The 14365-nt window shown below is 27.0% G+C and overlaps 1 protein-coding gene across 4 annotated transcripts in view; it reads left to right on the top strand.

The window, feature by feature from the left end:
* tutl (immunoglobulin superfamily member turtle) overlaps positions 1-14365 on the top strand; it is a 478391-nt gene that overhangs the window by 334791 nt on the left and 129235 nt on the right. For all 4 annotated transcript variants that reach the window (XM_075296786.1, XM_075296784.1, XM_075296785.1 and 1 more), the window contains exon 7: positions 11844-12114. In XM_075296786.1, the coding sequence (XP_075152901.1) occupies positions 11844-12114 (271 nt within the window). The remainder of the gene's footprint in view (positions 1-11843; positions 12115-14365) is intronic.

The following is a 14365-nucleotide window of genomic DNA, read 5'->3' as shown; positions in this document are numbered from 1 at the left end:
TGAACATTTTTTCAAAATTTTGATAAAATTTAATTTCCATTTGTTTTGTTTTGTTATTGTTGGTTTTGTTCTTTAAGCATTGTTGTCGTTTTTTTATTTCAGCTTAAAACCATACATTGACTAAACTACAAGAGTAGCTTAACCAACAGAGGAAAAGAATGTTTGTCAAATTTATTTGGGCAAAGCCCTATAGACTGCAAGATGGTTGGATGGACGCACGTTTCGGAATTACCACATTCCTCATCAGCATCCTCTACTTGCAGCAAAACTATCAACAAATTATCAGAATAAATTCAGGCAGTTTATTAAACCCAACAAAAACCACACTTGAACCCTCCGAAAAAATGTTTTACATTGATAGCCGGCTTATGCCAAATAAATTCGAAACAAACATATCTCTTTTCCTAATTTCTGTAGAAAATTTTGTCAAAATTTTATTTCTATTTTGTCAAAATTTTATTTCTATAGAACATTTTGTCAAAATTTTATTTCTATAGAACACTTTGTCAAAATTTTATTTCTATAGAAAATTTCGTCAAGATTTTAATTCTATAGAAAAATTTTCAAAATGTTATTTCTATAGATAATTTTGTCAAAATTTTATTTCTATAGAAAATTTTTCAAAATGTTATTTCTATAGATAATTTTGTCAAAATCTTATTTCTATACATATTTTGTCAAAATTTTATTTCTATAGAAAATGTTGTCAAAATTTTATTTCTATAGAAAATTGTGTCAAAATTTTACTTTTATATAAAATTTTGCAAAAATTATATTTCTGTAGAAAGTTTTGTAAAAAGTTTATTTCTATAGAAAATTTTGTCAAAATTTTATTTCTGTAGAACACTTTGTCAAAATTTTAATTCTATAGAACACTTTGTCAAAATTTTATTTCTATCGAAAATATTGCCAGAATTTTATTTCCATAGAAAATTTTGTCAAAATTTTATTTCTATAGAAAATTGTGTCAAAATTTTATTTCTATAGAAAATTTCGTCAAGATTTTAATTCTATAGAAAATTTTGTCAAAATGTTATTTCTATAGATAATTTTGTCAAAATTTTATTTCTATACATATTTTGTCAAAATTTTATTTCTATAGATAATTTTGTCAAAATTGTATTTCTTTAGAAAATTGTGTCAAAATTTTATTTCTATAGAAAATTTTGCAAAAATTATATTTCTGTAGAAAGTTTTGTAAACATTTTATTTCTATAGAAAATTTTGTCAAAATTTTATTTCTGTAGAAAATTTTGTCAAAATTTTATTTCTATAGAAAATTCTGTCAACATCTTATTTTCATAGATGGTTCTCTCAAAATTTTATTTTTTTAGAAAATTTTGTCAGAATTTTATTTCTATAGAAAATTTTGTCAAAATTTTATTTCTTTGTCAACATTTTATTTCTGTAGAAAATTTTGTAAAAATTTTAATTCTATAAAAAAATTTTACCAAAATTTTATTTCTATAGACAATTTTGTCAAAATTGTATTTCTTTTTGTTTTTTTTTTTTTTGTATTATTCGATCTTTTTTTCAATAAATGTCAACAGAAAACAGAAAATTTTATTCCTATAGAAAAGTTTGTCAAAATTTATTTCTATGGGAAAGTTCTATTGAAATTTTTTTAAAATTTTGTTTCCATTGAAAATTCTTTCAAAATTTAATTTCTATAGAAAATTTTGATAAAATTGTATTTCTGTAGAAAGCTTGTCAAAATTTTAATCTATAGAAAATTTTGTCTAAAATTTTATTTCTATAGAAAATTTTGTCAAAATTTTATTTCTATAGAAAATTTTGTCCAAAATTTTATTTCAATAGAAAATTTTGTCAAAAATTTTATTTCTATAGAAAATTTTGTCAAAAATTTTATTTCTATAGAAAATTTTGTCAAATTTTATTTCTATAGAAAATTTTGTAAAAATTTTATTTGTATAGAAAATCTGTCAAAATTTTATTTCTATAGAAAATTTTGTCAAAATTTTATTTCTATAGAAAACTTTGTCAAAATTTTATTTCTATAGAAAATTTTATAAAAATTTTATTTCTATAGAAAATTTTGTCAAATATTTATTTCTAAAGAAAATTTTGTCAAAATGTTATTTCTTAAGAAAATTTTGTCACAATTTTAGAAAATTTTGCCAAAATTTTATTTCAAAAGGAAATAAAAAAGTAGGAAAAATTTTATTTCTAAAGAAATAAAATTGTGTCAAAATTTTGTTCTATACAACATTTTGTCAAAATTTTATTTCTTTAGACAATTTTGTCAACATTTTATTACTATAGACATTTTTGTCAAATTTTATTTCTGAAGAAAATTTTGCCAAAATTTTATTTCTATAGAAATTTTATTACTATACGGAATGTTATCAAAATTTTATTGCCATAGAAAATGTTGTCAAATTTTTATTTCTATAGAAAATTTTATCAAAATTTTATTTCTGTAAGAAATTTTGTCAAAATTTTATTTCTATAAAAAATTTTGTCAAAATTTTATTTCTATAGAAAATTTTGTCAAAATTTTATTTCAATAAATGTAAAAAGTTTTTTTCAGGTTGAGGTCGTAGTTATCCTTTATTAATTTTTAATTCATCATTCCAGATATTTCGCAATTTCACTGAATTGCTTCTTCAGAGGCATTCGATATCTAACACAAAAAATTCTTATTATAATGCATCACTGCTCTAGTCTGCTTTATCTATGGAAATACAATTTTGTCATCATTTTTTTCTGTAGGAAATTTTTTCAAAATTTTATTTCTATAGACAGTTTTGCCAAATATTTGTTCATAGAACATTTTTTCAAAATTCTAGAAATCGAAATATTGATATTTTTTTTATTTAGACCAGTATGAAAAAATTTAGTCTGCAAATTAAACTACAACAGCATTTTGAATGTCAATATTTGTTAATGTTAACAAATTTAGTTTATTTATTTATCATTACTGTGGTTCCTCCTTACGATTTCAGTCTCCTTTTCTACTTTTCCTTTTCCACTTTTCAAATGGTCGTTTTTAAATTAATTGCTCAACTAGCTAGCTGCTAATAACGACCCTGTCATGGCAACATCATTGTAAAAGTAAATGAGTGATAATTCAACATAAAATTTCCAAATTAGTTTGTACTATACCACCTCGGCAGTCAATAACAGGGATATGACATGAAATGTGAAATCGTGAAAAGGATGTACGTACGAACTAAATTTCATTACGACGATATATGTCAGGTAGCGATATTAGTTTGACACTTCAAAAACACGCACCAATAGAAGCAGTAGTCAAACTTTATTACGATACATACAAACACAGCAAAACGCATATAAAAGCGCACATAGTGACAAGCGTACGAAGAATATTTGACGGATGCATCATTCGTACACGACATCTGCATATCACCGGCAACTCTCTTGCAAACGCAGCAATGTATAGTGAGAGGTTGTTGCATGGTGAATGACATACATGAATATTGCCTACATTTAGGCGCAAGCAATATAACACATAGGAATACGTCTCTTTAAGGAGATATACTACTGTGGCCAAAAGTAAGAGTCATTTGCAATTTTGTTTTCATCCAAATCAATTTAATCCCTTCAAAAGTAATATCATCTCAATAAAATGTGTTTATGGAATCTTTCTGCTTATGGTATCTTTCTGATTTAGCTTTTTTCCCCTCTGTCTAATCGAATGGTGAAGTGTCACACGGAGCCAAATCGAATTTCGTCGAGATTTTCTTACTAAATTTCCTGGAAATTTTATTTCTACAGAAAATTTCCTTGATATGTTATAGAAAATTTCTATCAAGAATTTCCTTGAAATTTTATTTCGATAGAAAATTTCCTAGAAATTTTATTTCTATAGAAAATTTCTTCGATTTTTTTCCTATTGAAATTTCTAAACAAAAAATTTGCATAGAAAATTTCGTCATTATTTTACTTCTTTGAAAATTTACTGGAAATTGTAGTTCTGTAGAAAATTTCCTGGAAATTTTATTTCTATAGAAAATTTCCTAGAAATTTTATTTCTATAGAAAATTTCCTAGAAATTTTATTTATATGAAAAATTTCTTTGATATTGTATTTGTATCAAAAATTGACTGGAAATTTTATTTCTACAGAAAATTTCTTGGAAATTTGATTTCTATAGAAAATCTCTTGGAAATTTATTTGTAAAGAAAATTTCATCGAAATTTTATTTCAATATAAAACTTCGTCGCAAATTTGATTTCTTTAGAAAAATTAAAAATTATAGAAAAATCAAATTCATCTTACCTTTTGCTCACAGTACTATAGTACCAAGCCAAGACTTGGTCTATATGTAAAACTTCACGAATTTGCTTGATTGGCATATGTGTAAGTTAATGTGTGTGAGTGCGGTTGTGTGTTTGTGAATTCAACTCATTTCGTTAGTGTATTTATTCGATCGTCATCTGCACATGCCTAATAGGTGAGAGCACCTTGTTGTGTTCATATTCGTCCTTCGAGGTATTGCATCTAAAATACAAGCATGTTCAAATTGGTGTGCAATTGTGCATGTGTTTGTATCGTTCATGTCAGTTTAATTTGTTCGGCCTGCAGTAGTTCATTGTAATATTGTTACAATTACATGTGTATGTATGTCGGATGTCTATAAATTTGCATTGGTTTTATATATGTGTGTGTGCGCGTGTGTGTGCCTGTGTACGTATATTTGCGTGTCATGTGGGTGTTACTGCATACGTCTGTGTTGTTCACTTAAGTTTAGTTGCCTGAATGAATAAATGAACGAAGAAATGACTGACATGACATTTTTCAAAAAGCAAATCCTGCACTCGACAAGCTGTCATTCAAATGTCAAATATTAAATGACTGCTCATGCAGTCATCATCATTGTTGATGGTATTTTGAGGGTAAATATCAGTACACGTAGTACCAACAAAATTTATGCAATAACAACAATAATAACAAAAATATTAATGTATTTGTAATAAATGCAATGAAAAATATTGCTGTACTTAGCTTACACACATAGTAAAACACATACACTCCTACTATGCCATGTGGTGTCTATACAAAATTGAATGGCAATATTCCATAACGAATTGTATAAATTGTTATGGCGAAAAATTTAACATCCATAGTTTTGGGCGATTTCCAATAAATTTGACAAGACAAATATATTTAATGAGGTGCTCACAATGACTTCATGCAATGTGGGAGTTGAGTGGGGACTATATATTTTGAAACTTTGGACACTCTGAAAAGCAGAAACCTCTCAAAAATGGACAACTTTGATGACACATTTTGTCGAAATTTTTTCTATAGAGAATTTCGTCGAAATCTGTTTCTATAGAAAATTTCGTCGAAAATTGTTTCTATAGAAAATTTCGTCGAAATTTTATTTCTCTCTATAGAAAATTTCGTCAAAAATTTATTTCTATAGAAAATTTTGCCAAAATTTTATTTTTATAGAAAATTATGTCAAAATTTTATTTCTATAGATAATTTTGTCAAAATTTTATTTTTGTAAATAATTTTTCAAAATTTTATTTCTATAGAAAATTTTGTCAAAATTTTATTTCTATAGAAAATTTTGTCAAAATTTTATTTCTATAGAAAATTTTGTCAAAATTTTATTTCTATAGAAAATTTTGCCAGAATTATATTTCTATAGAAAATTTTGTAAAAATTTTATTTTATCAAAATTTTATTTCTATAGACAAATTTCTCAAAATTTTACTTTTATAGAAAATTTTGTCAACATTTTATTTCTATAATTTTTTTTTCAAAATTTTATTTCTATAGAAAATTTTGTCAACATTTTATTTTTATAGAAAATTTTGTCAAAATTTTATTTCTAAAGAAAATTTTGTCAAAATTTTATTTTTATGGACAAATATTTTTATAGATTTTTTTTTTTTCAAAATTTTATTTCTATAGAAAATTTTTTTCAAAATTTTATTGCTATAGAAAATTTTGTCAAAAATTTATTTCTGTAGAAAATTTTGTCAACATTTTATTACTATAGAAAATGTTGTTAACAGTGTACTTCTATAGAAAATTTTGTCAAAATTTTATTTCTATAGAAAATTTTGTCAAAATTGTATTTCTATAGAAAATTTTGTCAAAATTTTATTTTTATAGAAAATTTTGTCAAAATTTTATTTCTATCGATAATTTTGTCAATATTTTATTTCTATAGATAATTTTGTCAACATTTTGTTTCTATAGATAATTTTGTCAAAATTTATTTCTACAGAAAATATTTTCAAATTTTTATTTCTATAGAAAATTTTGTCAAAATGTTATTTCTATAGTTAAACATTTTGTAAAATTTTTATTGCTATAGATAATTTTGTCAAGATTGTATTTCTATAGAAAATTTTGTCAAAATTTTATTTTTAAAGAAAATTTTGTCAAAATTTTATTTTTATGGAAAAATATTTTTTCAAAATTTTATTTCTATAGAAAATTTTGTCAACATTTTATTACTATAGAAAATTTTGTCAACAGTTTACTTCTATAGAAAATTTTGTCAAAATTTTATTTCTATAGAAAATTTTGTCAAAATTTTATTTCTATAGAAAATTTTGTCAAAATTTTATTTCTATAGAAATTTTTTTCAAAATTTTATTTCTATGGAAAATTTTGTCGAAATTTAATTCCATAGAAAGTTTCGCCTAAATTTTATTTATATAGAAAATTTGTTTCTATAGAAAACGTCGAAATTTTATTTCTATCGATATTTTATTCCCAAATACGATTTTTAAGTCGAAGTGCATAAACGATTTTGCCTTTTATAGCTCTTCATATGAGCCGGTCTGTCATGCTTGACATACTGATCAATAATAAGTATGAAATTTATTAAACCGTAAAAGTATACTATATATTTTGAACATCAAGTTAAGAAATACTCCCATTATATGGAAGCCATAAGAGGTTTTTATTTGCTTTTGAGGTTATACAACCACATGTAATTTGTTAGTTTTCCATACTCTTGCGATTTACCACAAAAATCGTATCGCACCGAAAATTGTAAATTAATATTTTATTATTTACATCAACCATTTGCCATTAAATTTAATTTCAATTGTTATTTACTTAACTCGTAACAATACATGCGTCGTAGATGGCGTGTGTGTGTGTGTGCGTGTGGGCATATGGACCAAATGCCTATTTCTCTAGGGTTTAGTGTTGATATAGCAGACCATTTCATTAAAATCCAGTTCAATATACGACCCTTGATGTTTTTAGGCCATCGGCGCAGATAGGTAATAGATTGGTAGGTTCTACACTGCATACACACCACCATGCCCTTTACATTGCAAATGGTGATGAAAATTTTATTTAATTAAAATTCACCAATACCGGCACTCAGGCATCAAACAAATACACTTACACCTACCTATAACATAAACCAACCAATACCACAATGATGACAAGAACTACGATAGTACAACGACGTTCTGGCTACATGACATTGATGGTATTGTGAAGTACTCTAGCACTATGATAGCAAAATAAACTCCGAGGGCGGATGACTGAACCAGCGAATGAATGTGCGAACCAAATACAATTACGTTTATGGCATTTGTAACAAAATTCAATATTGATCATGGGTATTTTGTGGGTGTAGAAGAGCGTCGCTGTGTATTTTGTGTGTGGAAGTATGAGTTGATGCTTTGTGGTAATATTTGCAAGGATATCAAGCACACAGTACGGTTATACAACTGCAAACAAACGAAATCAACTGCTTCATATAGCCTATAAGTGAATAGTAAAGTGTAGTTTTGTTTGTGTGTTTAAACCAAATCAAATATATATACTATCATAAAAATTTTTAGTAAATTCCTATATACGAAGGGCTATGGGTGAACCAACTCTGTTAGAATAATTTCGAAAATGAGCAAAAATTTTTATTGCCTATCCACAAGGCTGATTGACAAAAAAGTAAATAATGGTTAAAATCGGCATTAGGGTATATGAATATGTAAATATTCTAGGTAGATGTGTGGATATACACACACACATTTATTCGCGTTTTGTTTTTGTACGAAGGGCTTTGTTTGCTGGCATTTACATTTATGAAATTACCCTATGGCTAGAATATCAAATATAACGACGATATTCTATTGTCTTTACTCAAAAATTACTGCAGTATAATGTTATGGTCGCTTCAGGCCAATATTTTCGATTTACAAAAGGATTTCATTTTAATATAGAACAATTAAAAGTTGTACTATATAAGAAATATTATTTATTCCTATATACAAATGTTTTTTTTTTTTTTTTTTTTGATCCGGAAGTGGTACACAATTGGCGCAGAAGCGATGAATTTAACATGGGCTTGTCATGCCCACCGTTTCATCATCATTTCAACACCTTAAGAAGTGATGCAAATTCAGTGTTTTGGATGTGAATTAAAAAATGTTGTGATAGTTTGACAAATAAATAATTTTTAAAATTTTTATGATTTTTAATGCATTCTAACGCTTGTCTGCAACGTCTGACATCAAATATTTTAAAAAATTCGCAATTTTTCCAGAATGGATTTAGCATTCTTTTCGGCAAAATTTAAATAATATGTAGCATTTTATTAATTCTTAATCTGTTTTTTAACCTATTTGAAACAAAAAAGTTAAAATGTCCCATTAAAAATACGAAAAAGCGAATTATAAAAGATTTACTCAAATTTACTTCCTGTGCAGTCAAAATAAAGAACACATTTCGGAGGACATTTTTTGAAGTGCTTTTAAAGTTGTGCCTTTAGAAGAAATTCCAAATTTTTTGCTGGGAAGATGTATAACAAACCCGATATGACAAAAATAAGTAAATATTTCTGAAAAAATTAAGAAACGAAATGTAGTACATATAATAATTTTGCCATTTTTTTAAATTGCATAGTATTGCAAAATTAAGTACCATATGGAGTTCACTATGGTCGCATTTTTGGAAAAATTCTCAAATTTTATAAAATTCGCAAAATTTTGTGAAACTACACCAAAAAAGCGGTGGATATTTTGGGGAATTTTAACTAAACTATAATATTTCCCATGAAATAAAATAAGCTTAAATTGGCTTTAATACCCTCGAGGGTTTACTCTTTCTTTAGTGAAGTTAAAAGGATACGTTTTGTTCAAAACGTATCGCTACCATATGGTGCCAATATTTATTACTTATTTTTTTAATTTTATTGGTCGCAACAAATAATTAATTTTATTGGTCAAAAAAATATTGAAATAACATCAAATTTTAGAATCATTTGTGATTTGTTCGAATTGGCTACCATTGGCCCATATTATGGCCTTCAAACGACCGACATCACATCTCACGTTGCTCGAAAATGGCTCTACCTCTTTTCAGCTTATTCCCGGCGAAGCGCCATCTTAGGATGGTCGATACATTGTTCAAAACGTATCGCTACCATATGGTGCCAATATTTATTACTTATTTTTTTAATTTTATTGGTCGCAAAAAATAATTAATTTTATTGGTCAAAAAAATATTTAAATAACATCAAATTTTAGAATAATTTGTGATTTGTTCGAATTGGCTACCATTGGCCCATATTATGGCCTTCAAACGACCGACATCACATCTCACATTGCTCGAAAATGGCTCTACCTCTTTTCAGCTTATTCCCGGCGAAGCGCCATCTTGAGATGGTCGATACATTGGTATTTGTTAGTGCCAACCTTATTCGTGAAAATGTGCCACGCACAACGGTTTGTGAAGTAGAAATGAAGCAGGGAACCGCCTTTTTAAGCCATTCTTATTTGACTCGTGCTGAGTGCTATTTTGGATGTTGTCCTATGGAATGTCTATGGTCTGCGACTGAAATCGTTGTCTATCCATTGCTCCAATACTGTCTTTAGGACATTTTATCGATAATATTCGGCATTTCTTTTGACATCGATAAATACATCTGTGGCTGATAACTTTGTCTATCCAGGGCGCCAATTCTGCCTTTAGTAAATTTTATCGATAACATTTATTTTGACCCCATGATCGATAAATACAAGCGGGGAATGGTCATCGGCCATTACCAACAGCGGCACTTGAATTTCGTTGGCCAATCGAAAGGATACATTTTCAGGAGCTATCCTTGGCAAGTAAACCCATTGATTTTTGTTTGTTTTTGTGTTCACAAACTTGTTGGTGTTTGGTCGAACTGGAACCACGGTTACCACTCGAATCAAAAATTCTACCAATATTTGGAGAACATTTTACCAAACAAAAAAGTTTGTCAAAATTTTATTTCTATACAACATTTTGTCAAAATTTTATTTTTTTAGAAAATTTCGTCTAAATTTGTTTTCTGTACAAAATGTTATTTCTATAGAAAATATTGCCAACATTTTACTTCTATCGAAAATTTTGTCAACATTTTATTTCTATCGAAAATTTTGTAAAAATTTTATTTCTATAGAAAATTTTATCAAAATGTTATTTCTATAGAAAATTATGTCAAAATTTTATTTCTATTGACATTTTTTCCAAAAGTTCCTCCTATCGAAATTGTTGTCAAATAAATACGAGCGGGGAGTGGTCATTGGACATTACCAACAGCGACACTTGAATTTCGGTGGCCAATCGAAAGGATACATTTTCAGCTGCCATCCTTGGCAAGTAAACCCATTGATTTGTTTCACAAACGTTTTGGTGTTTGGTGGAACTGGAACCACGGTTGCCACTCGAGCGAAAAATTCTACCAAAATTTGGAGAACATTTTACCAAACAGAAAATTTTGTCAAAATTTTATTTCTATACAACATTTTGTCAAAATTTTATTTCTATAGAAAATTTTGTAAAAATTTTACTTCTATCGAAAATGTTGTCAAAATTTTACTTTTATTGAAAATTTTGTCAAAATGTTAGTTCTATAGAAAAATTTGTCAAAATTTTATTTCTATTGACATTTCTTTCCAAAAGTTCATTCTACAGAAATTGTTGTCAAAATTTTATTTCTGTAGAAAATTTGGCAAAATTTTATTTCTGTATAAAATTATATCAAAATTTTATTTCTATAGAAAATTTTGTCAAAATTTTATCTATAGAAATTTTTGTCAATATATACTAAATATGGTATAGCTCTTTAAGGCTTTAAAATATCGGTCTATATGGAGACTATAGCAAAATAAGGGTTTCTAACTAGTAAATTTGGCATAGCTCGTTATGAACCCAAAATATTTCTAGATTTCAAATTACAAGCACATCGGAGATCCATCCATACCTATTTAGTCCTTCCAAACACACCCTATGGGTGTACCATTTTCGTTTCTTTTTAGAGTATCTTTTTCACCTCCAAATAAAAAACCTTCCCAAAAATTTCCATAACGGTGTACAAGTAGAAATCACATAAAAGAAACATAAAATCAAAAACCTTCCAATTAGTAATAATTTATGTGCCACTTTTTACAAAAGTAATTCCCTTAAACAAGGCAGGATAGCAACAATTAGCCCCTAAATCTTTATCATAAATAACGAGGGGTGTAATTTTGCGTGACGCATTAGAATAGACACCCCTTTTTAGCGTTAATTTAACACATGAGTTATCCTATATGACTCTCCTTCCTCCTCTCTACGTTCCTTTTCCCACCCCTATTCCTGTAATCATTATCACCATCAACCATCATTTCATTCATTATAACATTATTTTCATCAACCATATATTACGCTTTAAATGTTCTCCTACTATTATTATTCTTTGTATTTATATATATTTCCTTGTGTATGAATAAAAAACAAAAACTCTGTTTATTGTATTTTCTATTACTTGACAATTTGTTACTTACATGGCGTTGTTTTGTTTTCTGTCTTTCTTTCTTTGTGTTTTTTGTCTACATTTCCCCTTCCATAATGCTTCGTTTTAGGTGCCGCCCACGAATCAAACTAAACTAGAGGGCGAAAAGGTGATATTCTCATGCGAAGCTAAGGCTATGCCTGGCAATGTCACCGTAAGATGGTTTCGCGAGGGCTCACCCGTTAGAGAGGTGGCCTCATTGGAGACACGCATTACAATACGCAAAGATGGCTCGTTAATTATCAATCCAGTGGGTGCGGATGATTCGGGTCAATATCTGTGCGAAGTTACAAATGGTATTGGTGATCCCCAGAGTGCATCGGCATATTTGAATATTGAGTGTAAGTATTGGGAAACACCATTGATAAACTTTTTTAAATATAAGCTATATTTATAACTATTTTTTTTAAACAAAGATAAGTAACAGGACTAAAAATATTAACATTATCACAAATGGGTATTTTAAAAATTTTGGACTAATAATTGATTGAAATTTTAAAATTGTGTTTACTTTTTATTGACACATAGAAATATTTTAAATTAATTTTGCTGTTTTAAAACAATAAAACGAGATATTTTAAATTTCCAAAACTGAATACTTTTTAAAAATATCTCATCAGACATAACAATATATTATACCCACATGAATGCTTAGGCAAAGCGCCGGCATGGTATTGAATGTTTTAGTGCCAAACTTACTCTCCAAAATGGCCCAGCCTCAAAAGTGTAACGGATTGATACCCAACATGGTAGATTTTTGGTAAAATTTTTTATAAAATTTTCTATAGAAATAAAATTTTGACAAAATTTTCTATAGCAATAAAATTTTGACAAAGTTTTCTTTAAAAATAAAATTTTGACAAAGTTTTCTATAAAAATAAAATTTTGACAAAATCTTCTATAGAAATAAAATTTTGACAAAATATTCTATAGAAATAAAATTTTGAGAAAATTTTCTATAGAAATAAAATTTTGACAAAATTTTCTATAGAAATAAAATTTCGACAACATTTTCTATAGACAAAATTTTCTATAAAAATAAAATTTTGAGAAAATTTTCTATAGAAATAAAATTTTGAGAAAATTTTCTATAGAAATAAAATGTTGACAACATTTTCTATAGAAATAACATTTTGATAATATTTTCTATAGAAATAAAATTTTGGCAAAATTTTCTATAGAAATAAAACAGGTTAACAAAATTTTCTAAAGAAATAAAACTTTGACAACATTTTCTATAGAAATACAATTTTGACAAAATTTTCTATAAAAATACAATTTTGACAAAATTTTCTATACAAATCAAATTTTTAAAACATTTTCTATAGAAATAAAATTTTATTTGTTATTTTGATCTAAGCTTTAAAACTTTTGTGTTGACTAAACTACAAGAGTAGCTTAACCAACAGAGGAAAAGAATGTTTGTCAAATTCATTTGGGTAAAGCCCTATAGACTGCAAGATGGTTGGATGGACGCACGTTTTGGAATTACCACATTCCTCATCAGCATCCTCTACTTGCAGCAAAACTATCAACCAATTATCAGAATAAATTCAGGCAGTTCAGTAAACCATTGATGAACCACACTTGAACCTTCCGAAAAAAGCTAAGATCAAAACAGCAAATATGATTGAAGTACAAACCCACAATAAAAAACAAAACACGAAATAAAATTTTGACAATATTTTCTAGAGAAATAAAATTTTGACAAATATTTTTATAGAAATAAAATTTTGACAAAATTTTCTATAGAAATAAAATTTGGACAAAATTTTCTATAGAAATAAAATGTTGGCAAAATTTTCTATAGAAATAAAATTTGGACAAATTTGTCTATAGAAATAAAATTTGAACAAAGTTTTTTATAGAAATAAAATTTTGACAAAATTTTCTATAAAAATAAAATTTTATTGTTGTTTTTGATCTCAGCTTAAAGCCATGCATTGACTAAACTACAAGTGTAGCTAAACCAACAGAGGAAAACTATGCTTGTCAAATTTATTTGGGCAAAGCCCTATAGACTGCAAGATGGTTGGATGTACAGCTGTTTCGGAATTACCACATTCCTCATCAGCATCCTCTAGTTGCAGCAAAACTATCAACCAATTATCAGAATAAATTCGGGTAATTCATTCAACCCAACGTGAATTACACTTGAACCTTCCGAAAAAGGGGTTTGATAGTCGGCTACTACCTAAACAAATTTTGCGAGCATATCTCTTTTCCTTTGTCAAACTCAAATCATCGATTTGAATATAGTTGACTGGGTTTGTTTTTGAGCGTTTTGTTTGTTATTGTTGGCTTCTCTTCAATCCTCTTTTGGTTAAGCTACAGTTGTAGTTTAGTCAATGCATGGCTGAGATCAAAAACAACAATAACGATTGAAGAGAAGCCAACAAAAACAAACAAAACGAATGAAATAAAATTTTGACAAAATTTTCTATAGAAATAAAATTTTGACAAAATTTTCTATAGACATAAAATTTTGACAAACGTTTCTACAGAAATAAAATTTTGACAAAATTTTCTATAGAAATAACATTTTGACAAAATTTTCTAGAAAAATAAAATTTTCAGAAAATTTTCTATAAA

This window comes from Haematobia irritans, chromosome 2 (genome assembly GCF_050003625.1).
Source record: "Haematobia irritans isolate KBUSLIRL chromosome 2, ASM5000362v1, whole genome shotgun sequence".
NCBI lineage: Eukaryota > Metazoa > Arthropoda > Insecta > Diptera > Muscidae > Haematobia > Haematobia irritans.
This window is presented reverse-complemented; position numbering and strand designations above follow the sequence as displayed.